The following is a 13348-nucleotide window of genomic DNA, read 5'->3' as shown; positions in this document are numbered from 1 at the left end:
CGAAGGGAATAAAATGAGGATTGGAAGGGGGTTAGGATAAGCGTCAAGTCAGAATGAACAGACATTTTAAAAATGTCTGGATGCGGAGTGATAAAATCCAGTCCGAAACTGTGTATAAGCTGAAATCGGTAACTTGCAGGTCACAAAACAGAATAGGGACCAACTAATAACAAGGAATGCGGGTGGTCGAAATGTCAAACAAAAGCAGAAATCGCTGACAAAGCTCGGCAGCACTTAGGGAAATTTCTGAAGAAGTGTCACTGGACTCGAAATGCTAATCCTGCTTTCTCTGCAAAGGTGCTGCTAGACCTGCTGAGATTCTCCCGCATTTCTGTTATGGTATCGTGCCAATTTATTGATTGTCCAGATGAGAAAGCAAAAGCCCCGAAACGAAGCAACGGGGAACTCCAGAAAAGGCAGTGGCGTGCGTTTCCAGCCGAATGCTGTGTATTGTTTGTCACCCACCCCAAGTTAATGACTTCAATAAATAATGTGGGAAGACAAGGCAGCGGTCAGCGCTGTCGATGCCTGTAACCGAACAACTTCCAAAACCTGAAAGAACTGCGGATGCTGTCAATCAGAACTGTAAAACAGCATCAAAACACACAAATTGCTGGAAACGCTCAGCAGGTCTGGCAGCATCAGTGACAGTTCTGAGGAAGGGTCACTCGACCCGGAACATTTACTCAGATTTCTCTCCACAGAAGCTGCCGGAGCTGCACAGCTTTTTTTTCAGCGATTGTTTTTAACTTCCAAAACCCCTTCAGTCTATGAGGCGGCACTACCCTGAAAGGATCCCGTTGTCGTTTCTTGGAGGGTGGCGGGGGGAGGGAACAGACCTTGATAAATGGTCATTTCTAACACCCATTCCCTCTCCTGGTACCTCTCCAGGTGACTGGGAGAGATTGGACGCGCCTTAATTTTAAGAAGCGCGCGAAGAGCGAGTGAACTCTCTCTCTGTCAGTGCGGTAAACACTGGATTGGGATCGACCGGGGGCGGGGGAAAGAGCAACTGTCCAACCGGGCAGCAGGGAGAGTGGGGGATTAGTTGTAAGTATTTCTGTTTGGGAGAACGAGTCGATATTCGGGGCGGTGTGTCCGCTCTCTCTCTCTCTGGGCGGTCAGTCCGATGGAGATGTTGGTGAGAGAGGGAAGTTTGCAGGGAAGCTGTGTGTGCCTTTGATTTAATCTCCCTTCACCTCAAGTCGAAACGGGAGGGGAAAGGAGTCACTCGGACGGAGGGAGGGGAGGTGGGGCAAGATCCCAGGCTGGGCTGGGCGGACGCAAGCGCGGAGCTGTGTCGGTGGGAGGGGGCTGATGGTGTGTGTGTGTGAGGGGTTGGCGGAGGTTGGTATAAAGCTGCCTGCTCTCGGCTCCAGGATGGACATTTGCCGCCTGAAGCTGTCGGAGTGAGCGTGGGGAGGGAGTTGGAGCCGGGACACAACAGACAGACCATGGGATGGACTTCGACCTCATCGCCAGCAGCAACCGGACGGCGGCTGCGGAGCACGGCTACCGGCTCCGGGCCGTCACCCTCGCCTGGCTCTCCGCCTTCAACCGGAGCAACGAGTCCCGGGCGGGGGAGCCGCTGAGCGGTGACTTGGAGGCGGGGGGAGGCTCTTCGGCCGCCGCCCGCATTATCATGTCGGTGGTGTACTCGGTGGTGTGCGCCCTGGGGCTGCTCGGGAACCTGCTGGTGCTCTACCTGATGAAGAGCAGGCGGAGCTGGAAGAAATCCTCCATCAACCTGTTCGTCACTGGACTGGCGGCCACCGACTTCCAGTTCGTGCTGACCCTGCCCTTCTGGGCGGTGGACACGGCGCTGGACTTCAGCTGGCCCTTCGGCCGCCTCATGTGCAAGCTGGTCTCCCTGGTGACCGTCATGAACATGTACGCCAGCGTCTTCTTCCTGACCGCGATGAGCATCGCCCGCTACTGGTCGGTGGCGTCCGCCCTGAAGCCCAGGGGCAAGCTGAGCGGCTGCTCGGCCATGTGGGTCAGCATGGTGATCTGGATCTCCGCGGCTCTGGCCAGCATCCCGCACGCCGTCTTCTCCACCACCACCAACGTCTCCAACGAGGAGTTGTGCGTGCTCAAGTTCCCGGACCACAACGGCTCCAACCAGTTCTGGCTGGGTCTCTATCAGATCCAGAAGGTACTGTTGGGCTTCCTCATCCCGCTAGTCCTCATCACGGTCTGCTACCTGCTCTTGCTGCGCTACGTGACCAACAGGAATATCAGCAGCTCCAGCGCCAGCCGGAGGTCCCGAGTCACCAAGTCTGTCACCATCGTGGTACTGTCCTTCTTTCTGTGCTGGCTGCCCAACCAGGCGCTGACCTTCTGGGGGGTCCTGGTCAAACTCAACGCCGTTCAGTTCAGCTCCGAGTACTACACCGCCCAGTCCTACGTTTTCCCCATCACCGTCTGCCTGGCTCACACTAACAGCTGCCTGAACCCCATCCTGTACTGCCTGATGAGAAGAGAGTTCCGCAAGGCGCTGAAGGGCATGTTCTGGAGGATCTCCTCCCCCACCATTATACACATGCGGCCCTTCACAGCCAGCACCAAGCCAGAGCAGGATGAGCAGAGGCATGTCATCATTCCGAAAAACCCCGTACAGCCGCCGGAAGTTTTGTATTACCCCCCGGGGGCTGTGATGTGCAATGGGCGATACGACATCTTGCCTGCCAACTCTGTGGAGCCCCGCTATTAAGGAGTCCCTGGCTTGGGGAACGGGATAGGTTGTTCCTCTTTTTAGAAGAACAATATAATTTCTCTCTAAATCCTTTCCAAATGGTACATGTAGTCCAAGTCTGCCTAGGTTTAGTCAACTCCTGAACGATTCTCACTTTGCCATTCCAGTTCGATCGTGTCTCCAGCCCGAGTTGCTCTGGGTTAATCGGTTGGACAGCTGAAACCGCAACAGTGCCAAACCCAACACCAGCGGTGCGAACATAGAGTCACATCGGACTCCAAACATTAACTGTTTTCTCTCTGTACAGATACACCCGCCGAGTTTCTCCGTCACTTTTTGTTGTAACGTTTATACGCGTTGCCCTGAACGGCGAAATTCCCTTTCCGAAATCGCTACAGTGGATGTCAGCGCATCGGGACTGAGTCACTGGCAGAACCGCCAGGCAACAGTCCCTGCAATTAAACACGTATGGATCCCACGAGATTGTTGTGAAATAATAATCGGATTGGAACCAAGTACAGCTCATTTTAGTGTACAGCATCAAAAACCACCAAATAGGGCACTCGCACTTTTCCGAACGAAAATACTTACCATGTCTACGTAGGAAACATTGAGTTCGATCTCTTACAATAGTTTGTAGCCTTCTTAAACAAAGAAATACTATGAATGATAGTAAATATCGTGACACAGACTCAAGCTGTATGTTTCATTTAATCAAAGTGACAAATTGAGCAGAAAATAAATCAATTTCATTCTGTAAAAGGCGTCAGATGAAATCCCAGCAACTGTGAGACAGGTTGCCATATCTCCGTAAGGCCCTGAGAGACACAGTCGTTTTCAATTCAAATTGCAATCAATGTGCTCTCCAAATTACAGTGTATCTCTGTCCTTTACATTCTTCTTTCATTTTCCGGTCCGAGACATTTATTGTAAAATTCTCCGTCTTCACATAATTCGCCATTTGCATTCTATATGACGGAGGAATGATCCAAACCATCGATCTGTGGAGATTCTGGTACATAACTATATTTGTGTTTCGGGATTCAACTTTCACAACAGTGTTAATTGGGTCCGGTACAGTAACTGAGGTTACTGTAGAACACACCGAAATTTCGATCTTCTAAAACTCTTTTGCGGATGACATTATTTGTTAGAGGTTAGCTTTTATACTCGGAATCTGCATGTTTATGTTCCTCCATGATAATAGTGTCGACAACAAAGATTCATGATTCAAAGATTGTACAATTTAATTATTTTCATATTCACCAATTTTGGCTCATAATTTGAAAATTAAAGTTATGAACCGAAATGGTATTGGAAGTATTAACTATTTTTGCTAACTAGAAATTAGAGTGCTAAAAAAAGTTTATTAGTTGAGCATTATTATACTATTCATTTGCATTGATGTAAAACAGTTTCAGATATGCATTGACACATATCAGAATTAATTAAAGAGTTGGGTTGGTAATTTGACTGAAGTGCATGAGCTCCTCCCAAATGTACTCCTGCATTGTTTGGGTTTCAGAGTAGTTCAAGTAGAACTGTGGCCAAAAATGGCATTATACTAAATCATCAAATGATACAATGCAGAAAGAGGAAGTTTGTTCACTAGTATCTCTTTCAAATCTATCTATTTAGTCCCACTCCCCTGTTTCTTACCTATAGTTTTGATTATGTCTCCTTTTCAAATATCTGGACTTTCAATTTGAAGTCCCAGGTTCCTTGATGCATTATGTATGACAGTGAGACCTATTGCAACTTGGATTAAACTGCTACTTTTGTACTGTTGTAAATAGTTTTTGGGTACATGGCAAAGTTGCTAGTGCCAATGTAACTTCAGAGTCTGGAGCCAGCCTAACTTCAGAATGCACCATGTCAAGCAGTGTAAAACCTGGCTCACATATCTCGGGAGTAACACCAGATTAAAAAAAACCTTTGGAGCAGGCTAAAGGAGATCATTAAAAAGTGGGCTCATATTTTCTATTCATCTTCATTGTTGCATAATAATTAAAAAATTGAATCATTGTAAAGAGTACAGACACATAGACGTTCCCTTCTGCACCACTTCAGTTCAAAACAAAATGTTACCAGTGAGAAAGACTTTTAAATGCATAGTGAGAACTTTTTCTGGTGTGCAACTCTTCAAAACATTATCTTTCAATCACCTGAGTTTCTCTCTAGTATAACTGCAGACAAAGCAAGTGTTTAAAACAATCATAGTAAGTTGCTTTTGTATAGCATCTTTTAGTAAATCCTCCCAAGGCACTTAACAGAAGTGTTAGAAGACAAAGTTTGACACAATGAATTTAAAATGAAGACATTTTGTGGAATGCAGTAAAGGAGAAAGAAACATAGAAAAGTAAAATAAAAAGGTTTAGTGAGGAAACCTCAGACCTTAGAGTTATGGTGATCTTTTTGGGGAATCCATAAACCATAATGGAAGAAGTTACCTACAGGACGCTAATTTTTATAGCTATTCTTTACCTCAATATGGACCAGAACCAACACTATTACGTATGAATTAACAGACAAATTAAATTTTAAATTAAATATCAGATCTATTTTGAAGCAGTCAGAACAGAAATATTTATATTATTTCAAATCTGTCCAAAGTCAGTAGAATCCCTGAGCTCTGACTTGTTAGTGCACAAACAGTATATGATCAGTCTTAAATTGTCAAGGTGGTGTGTGGTCAATTTGTTTTTTGTTTTAAAGATTATAGTCATCTTATTGATTGTCCTTCTTATTATGTCCTGATTGGTTCCTGGGATGTCAGTCATTTTGAAAGGCCAATCCTGTCTTTCATAGGGGCTTTCTTTATTCTCCACAGAGATTGGAGTCATGTGCTTGACAAAAAATATAATTAGACAATGTCATATGATTACCAGAAATCAACCCTTATCAAAAATTGAAGAAGGCATTTGGTATGTTTTCTTTTATTGGTCAGAGTGTTGAGTACAGGAGTTGGGAGGTCATTTTGCGGCTATATAGGATGTTAGTTAGGCCACTGTTGGAATACTGCATGCAATTCTGGTCTCCTTCTTATCGGAAAGGAGTTGGAAACTCGAAATGGTTCAGAAAAGATTTACAAGGATTTTGCCAAGGTTGGAGGATTTGAGCCAAAGGGAGAGACTGACTAGGCTGAGACCGTTTTCCCTGGAGTGTCGGAGGTTAAGTAAAATTTAAAAATTGTTTGCCAGTAAGAAATCATTTACTCAATAAACGTTCTTCCGTGCAAGCCAAAAAACAAGCAGTTTACAAATATAAATGTGAGCAAAGATGTTTCTAATCCTACAAAGACAAGACAACCTAAATATTAGGGATGTTCAGAAGGTAACATGCAATTGCAGAAATGCTGTTTGGGTATTATAAATAATCATATTACTTTTGAATGACATTCAGGAAAAAAAAAACAGTCTTATGACTTCTGTGTTCCTTACTGAAAGGTGCGCTCATGGATATTGAGTGAAGATTGGTATCTTTCATTATTAGGTTGCATGCTGCATTCACTATTCATATTAACATATGAAAAATTACCACCTGCTTGACATACCAAAGAGTGGTAAGCACCTATGGAAGTATAATACACAAGCATCTGTGATTCATGGTATTGGGGAATAAAATAATGGAACACTCTTGGGGATCAATATTAATTTAGTTTTCCCTTTGGGAATCCTATGGGATCAGGTGGATTTCTGGGTTTCTATCAATTAGGGCAAATGAAGTTTAACGTATTGTTGGGAGCAAACTACTGCTGCACAGACACCATTGGATCGCAAGTTAGCTAAAATGATCTTTCCTTTAAGTGTCCTGGTGCTATCATGAGCTAAAAACTGAAAGAGAACCAGTATATTCTTCAGCATGTTTCCAGGTTTATACTATAAACTGCATATTGCGCTGTGGTCATCATTATTGCTTGCTTTACCTTTTGTAACAATGAACAGATAGAGAGAAAAGTCACACAATTTGTCAATTACAATTTGTTGTTAATGCTGCACTGATTGTCATTTATTGAATGGAGCATGTAATCACATAACAGCAAAAAAGGCAAGTATAGAAAAAAAAACCTTTTTAACTTTGCAGACCTTGTGGGTTTCAGTCTCAAGAGAGTGACACTGTAATGATCACCACGCATGATTCTCCCTGATTTATATTTATCATCTGGTACGACTAGCATGCTGACATGTTGAATTGTCTGTGAATTTATCAGTATTGCACAAGACACAGCTAATCCATTAATAATCCACAAAAGTGGATCTGTGAAGCAATTGAGATGCTGAGGTTGTTTCAGCATTTTTGGTGAAAACAATCTTCAAGTCTAAGTATTTCCCTTATGTAAATATAGCAACTTCAAGTAATCACATTTTTACCAGTTTATTTTCAAAGGATAGATTGGTTAGTCTTAATTCGTTGAGATAACTTGTCTCAGTTTGCAATAATCCAAGAGAATGTCTTGGCCAAATGTTGTTTGCATGTGCAAATCAAAACTTCTTCATGACTATTTAGCTTTAACTTTTGCGCCCACATATTTGAAGTTGGTGATGACCTGTTATGACCTTAAGGCATCTGGGACCTTGGTGAACAATGGGGCACACATTCCTTTGCTAATGAGATTTAAATATTGAGGAAATGAATATCTAAGAGTGAATTTAAGAAGTTGAATTCAATGTAGAAATAGAAACCGAAGTAAAGAGAGAGAACAAAAGACTGAATAAAAAGATAATTATTAAAAGAGACAAAGGGCAAGTAACACAAAATTTTTAAAATCTCCAACAACAATTCTCATAAAACTCCAAAAGATTTCATTTTAATTATTCTTTTAATTATTCATTTTCTGGGCTGGAGAGTCGGATTGGTAATCTTCCTTCATTATCCTATTATTAAAAAAAAAGCTGCTTATGGTATTAATTACTGGGTGAATTTTCTGTGGCATGTTTTGTGGGAAATCAATGTGCAAATATAGCAATTTCATAAAACTCATAGGGTGATTAAGGATGAAATGGTATTTACACAAATCTATCAATGGAATATTGCTAATTGTCCATCAACTTGTGGAAATCATCTTTTTTAAAATTTGTTGATGGTGTGTGGGCATTGCTGGCTAGAGCAGCTTATATTGCCCTCCTTTATCTACCCTAAATTCATAAATGTCACCCCCTCAATACACAACACATTATACTTTAATAATGGTCTGAATTGTTCATGGCCATTAATTCTTCAGCAAAATATGGTTCGTACTTGAAAATGTTGATCTTTCACAGCTTAAACATACCTTTTGGAACTAAAGCATTGCAGATATCAGTATCATGTCATAGTGAACTGATTGTGGCTGGGGTTTATATTGAGAGGTTTATTATAGTTTTATGTCAGACTCTCAGAAGATTAGTACCAATTATTGTCATGTTTACAAAAATGTTACGGTTATTGTTAAAAGCCCTGTATAATGTATCCTTATTAACAATAAATGTTTCTCTATTATAGAATATGTGTTTTTGCATCAATAAAATTATTTTCTACATCAAAAACAAAATGAAAGCAAACAAAAGACAACTTATTTCTGCCTTTTTTTCTCATAGCTATCAGGTGTGTAGCTCAAGGTGGTATTCTGCCTATTAATTCTAGCTGATATGGTTTAAAATTCATTCCATGATGACTACATAATATAAGTTAAATAACTCCACAGAAGCTGGTATCCCATCACCAAATCACCATTCAGTTACACGTGGAGAGCTCTTGTCACTGATCCAGTTCCATCAGAGACAGCTGTCAGAGTGAACAGAACCTTTGACACTCCTGTTCTTATCTGTCAGCCAAGTCTCCTTGATTGGAGCAGATTAATAGCCTCAATCAGGGAACTCATATTCAATAAGGTCCACCTGCCTGACCTCGTTACAACCACTACATTCATTTCTGTACTGAGGGAGGGCTACATTGTTATGGGCAATTATATTTGGATGAGATATTCTTTCTTTCTGGATTTGTAAGGAAAGAAGTTGACAAAGAGCAGTGTTCAAGTTGGATATTCACTTTTTTTTTATTTTGAGTAATTTAATCTAGAGAGAATTATAAAAAAGCTAAGAGAACAATATTCTCTTTTGAATCCTGTAAGATGTATATATTTTAAAATAGCACCTGACATTCTAGTATCTGCCTATTTGCTTCTGTGTATTATTTGAATGTAAATAAATTAGATTTGCTGATTTACTCTCTAAACACTTGATTTAGTCCAATTACATATTTTAAAATCATTGAATATATCAAATATATTTTGGACTTACTGTCTAATTTTGAATGTAAACTTCAAGTCTTTCAGCCATAACTGTATCACCAAGCAGTTATCATTTCTGCCACAGACCAGTCATACTTTACCTTACACATTAATGGGCTGTGTACTTTGCTGTCTGAGCCAACATTTATTGCCCATTTCTAGCTGACCTTCAGAAGGTGCTAGTGAACTGTCTCTTTGAACCACTGCAGTCCATTTAGTGGAAGACCATCCAGAGCACTTATAAGGAAGAAATTCTGGAATTTTGACCTAGTGAACTGCCAGTGAAGTGAGCTTGCTTTTCCTGGATGGTGTCAAACTCAGACTTTGTTGAAGGACTTTGTATTCATCCAGGAAAGTGGGAAATTTTCCATCACACCCCTGACTTGAACCTGTAGATGGTGGACAGATACTGGGAGTAAAGAGGTGAGTTACTTGCTACAGGATTCCTAGCTTCTGAACTACCCTTGTAGCCATAATACTCATATGGCTAGATCAGTTCAGTTTCTGGTCAATGGTAATGCTCCAGGAATTAGAGCATTTGGCAATGTCAATGGCACTGAATGTTAAGGATGATGGTTAGATTCTCTCCTGTTTGGAGATGGTCATTGCCTGGCATTTGTATGACACGTATGTTATGTATTGCTTGTCAGCCCAACTCTAGCCATTATCAAGATCTTGTTGCATTTAGATATGGACTGCTTTAGTATCTGGAGTTGCAAATGGTGCTGAACATTGTGCAGTCATCAACAAACATTTCCTCTTCTGACTTTGTGATGGACTGAAGGTAATTGATGAAGCAGCTGAAGATGATTAGGCTTATGACACCACCCTGAATGACTCTGCAGAGATGTCCTGAAGTAGAAATAACTTACATCCAGCAACGCCAACTATGACTCCAACTAGTGGAGGTTATAGCCTCTGATTTTCATTGTTTCTAGTTTTGCTTTGATCATTGATGCCACACTCAGTCAAAGTGGTCTTGATGTCCACTACATTCAGTCTCACCTCCTACTCCCATTACTTACTGACCTTCTGCCAGTATGCCAGGGCTTCTTATAGATATTGATGTGCTGTATGACCAAGATTGATGTTTTGATCATTCAAGTTAGGCACCAGACATGTTGGGCCTTCAGAGTGTGCATAATCCACATACCAATGTATTGTATTGCTATAATTTGATTTGATTCATTTTGATTTAATTTATTGCTGTCGCATGTAATTAAGTAAAGTGAAAAGGTTTGTTTTGCAAGCAATACAGCCAGATCATAGCAAATAAGGACATACAGGTCATAGGGGTTTAGACAGAGTGAGACATACAAGATTATGACTGCACAGGAGGCACAAAAACAAGATTGATATTAGTAAGATCAACATTATTTGAAATCAGAAAGGTCCATTCAGCAATCTCATAACAGCAGGAAAGAAGCTGTTCTTGATTAAAGTTCCTCAGACTTAGACAACATTCTTCTGGGAGAAAACATCCTTGTAATATTCTGTCATTAACCAAAAGAACTGTGATTCATTATATTAAAAAAAACTCTTTCCAACTGTATTCATTGAAATATCAGTCCCCCACAGAATCTCAGAATTATTACAGCACAAAAGGAGGCTATTTGGCCCATAATGACTTTGCCATCTGTCAGTTCCAAATGGGCAGGTCATTTTGTGACATGCCAGCTTCTTCCTGTGACTGTGCATTTTCCTTTTCAAATAGTTTCAAAATTCTTTTGAATACCTGATTGAAACTGACTCTGCCTCACTTCCTGGCAGTTCATTCCAGATCTCATTATGTGAAGAAGACTTTCTTCATTACCTTTTGCTTCTTCTATGTTAAATTTGGGTCTTCGCATGTTTTTTGTAAGTGGGAACATTTTTTAAAAAATTACTCAGTCTAGGTAACTCATCAATTTAAATACTTTGAGCAAATTCTCATTACTGAAATCCCTCAGCTGTGGAATCATTTTTGTAAACCCCAATGTCTTCACATCCTTTCAAATGTGCAGTACTCAGAACTGGACATTGACTAGATGATCAAACTAGACCAGCTGAAACCAAACTAATATCGCTTACAAGTTCAGCTTCCTTGCTCTTGTATTGTATTCTCCTACTGATAAAATCAATAATATTGTATTATTAACTAATCTATCCTGTTGCCATTAGTGAGTTATGTGCACATACTCAATTTCTTTGTTCAGGCAACCCTTTAAGAGTGTACTTTTTGCTTTATATTGTCTTCCCATGTTCTTCCTACCAAAACGTATCACCTCAAACTTCTCTGCATTGAACTTCATTTGCCACATATGTGGCAACTCAATCAACCTTTCTATGTCCTTTGGAACTTCTACATTGTGGTCCTCACAGTTTACAATGGTACAATGGCACATAACAGTTCAGTTGGTGCTGTGGTGTTTTAGCATCGGAGAGGATAACTGTGAGGGTTCACTGAATGCTTATTGTTAATGAACACAGAGGAATGGTATGTGTGGCTGGTGCCTGTGGATTGTGCCCTGGCCTGGAATTTGGTTGTGAGCAACATGAAGATCATTCAAATAGACCAGTGGGCTGAATGTACCAGGTACTCACTCTGGTTTCCAGGTTTGTCAATGACCAGCTTGTTGGGTGAGTTTGGTAAGATTGGAAGCAGAATATTAGCAGGACCAGATAGGCTATCAATGAGGCGTTTAACAAATGTTACTTGCCATCCATTGACCACTTGCCAATGCTGGTGAGAATCTTTCCACACCATTTGTGAGAAGCATTCAATAGAGCAAGATGATCTTGACATCGAGATTGGTGTCAAGGAATTTCTCATCCATTCTGTCACACATCTCAGCATAACCCATGTCACTCAAACCTCATTAACAATCCACCCAATGATTCTGTTTGTTGAAGCAGCATCCATCTAAACTGGTTTACATGCAAATATGCAATACTTGGAAAAACACAGGGACATTAAATAGTATGGAGGCATTTGATGTTATGAGACAGTATGAAATGAGTGAAAGGGAGTCAGCAGCCTAGGCGATTGAACTAACTGAAAATGGCCCCTGAAGGTGGAGCAGAATAATGGAAGTGTGAATGAGTTTATCTGTCTTGTGACTCGTGAGCTGAGTAGGATATTTCTCTTCTGCAGCATTCTGTGATTTTAATTACATAGCTTTTATTTTCATAACATCACTAAAAATGAAACAATGTTGAAACACAAGACAATGTCTCATATATGTTGCTATGCAGCTACAGGAATACAGTAGAAGTAACAATTGATGTGCAACCAGTAATTGTTAATAATCACTTAGTGCATGCCATAGTGACTTTTCCTGCTGGACATTAGAAGTAGTAGTTATGATACGTTTGCATGAGTTTCTGCTACTATGAGCCTTTTTACTGTAACATCGACAAATACATTTTTAAAATCAGTTTCAAATATGAGACACTTTTCCTGACTAGGGGACCTGAGAAACCACAACTTTATATCAAAGGAAACAGGCCATGTTCCTGATATGAAGGTATTCAGGCATAACAAAGACAAATTAAGCATAAAACAATATTTGATATTAAATTTAGAAAGGCTGGAAAATGTAATGGAAGTGTTGAAAGTTATTTTAAAAATTGAACTGGATGGTCAGAAATAGTTATTTTAAGAATCCAGAATGAGGAGCAAAGAGGTAAAGATTTAGGAGTGGGCACCAGTCACATCTTTACACAGGAACTGTGGACTTTACTTTGGTGTTAGTGATTAAGGCAAAACCCATGTCAAAATTTAAGATGAGATCAGATAGATTCAAGAAAAGGGAGAAAAAAGGTAGCTATTTCTGATTAGGAATATGTTTTGCATGGAGAGTAAATTTAGATTGTTTGGACTGAATGGTTTGTTTCACTTTGTAACTTCTATGTACAATAAATTACATTCAAGTAGAAGGTAACTTTTTCAACTGATTCTTAACCCAATTTTCTAATTGTGATTAAAGTGTTTGACCAGTCAAGAGCACATCAATCAAATTTAAATCTTGTGGGAATATGATCTTGGGCTAATCTGCAGCCAGGATATTTCAGTTGGCCTAAGACTCCTTAGTTAGAGGAGGCTCAATCTACTCAAGCCTTTATTCCTTATTATTCCCAAACAACTACCACTTGCATTGCAGTAACTCACTAAGGTTCCTTAGACAGCACCTTTCCAATCCAAGACCTCTATTCCTCAGAAGGACAAAAGCAGCAGATACATATGAATACTGTCATCTGCAAGTTATCATCCAGACCACACACAGTCTTGACTTGGAACTATACCACCATTCCTTCATTGCTGCTGGGGCAAAATTCTGGCAGTATTGCAGGCGTACCAACATGCTAAGGACTGCAGCAGTTCAAGAATGTAGCACCCACTATCT

At 40.6% G+C, this 13348-nt stretch overlaps 1 protein-coding gene across 1 annotated transcript; it reads left to right on the top strand.

The window, feature by feature from the left end:
• Positions 1-940: 940 nt before the first annotated feature.
• On the top strand, positions 941-8169 carry rxfp3 (relaxin family peptide receptor 3). The gene is made up of 2 exons (XM_072573398.1): positions 941-1050; positions 1380-8169. Exon 2 carries the CDS (start codon positions 1460-1462, stop codon positions 2711-2713), a length of 1254 nt encoding a protein of 417 aa, XP_072429499.1. The 5' UTR covers positions 941-1050; positions 1380-1459; the 3' UTR covers positions 2714-8169.
• Positions 8170-13348: the final 5179 nt, after the last annotated feature.

Source organism: Chiloscyllium punctatum, chromosome 1, assembly GCF_047496795.1.
Source record: "Chiloscyllium punctatum isolate Juve2018m chromosome 1, sChiPun1.3, whole genome shotgun sequence".
Lineage (NCBI taxonomy): Eukaryota > Metazoa > Chordata > Chondrichthyes > Orectolobiformes > Hemiscylliidae > Chiloscyllium > Chiloscyllium punctatum.
Note: the sequence above shows the minus strand (reverse complement) of the source record. Positions and strands in the feature narration are given on the sequence as shown.

Bases quoted from the DNA above. Each gene is read 5' to 3' on its own strand.
- rxfp3 (XM_072573398.1), top strand. From the start codon at position 1,460: ATGGACTTCGACCTCATCGCCAGCAGCAACCGGACGGCGGCTGCGGAG.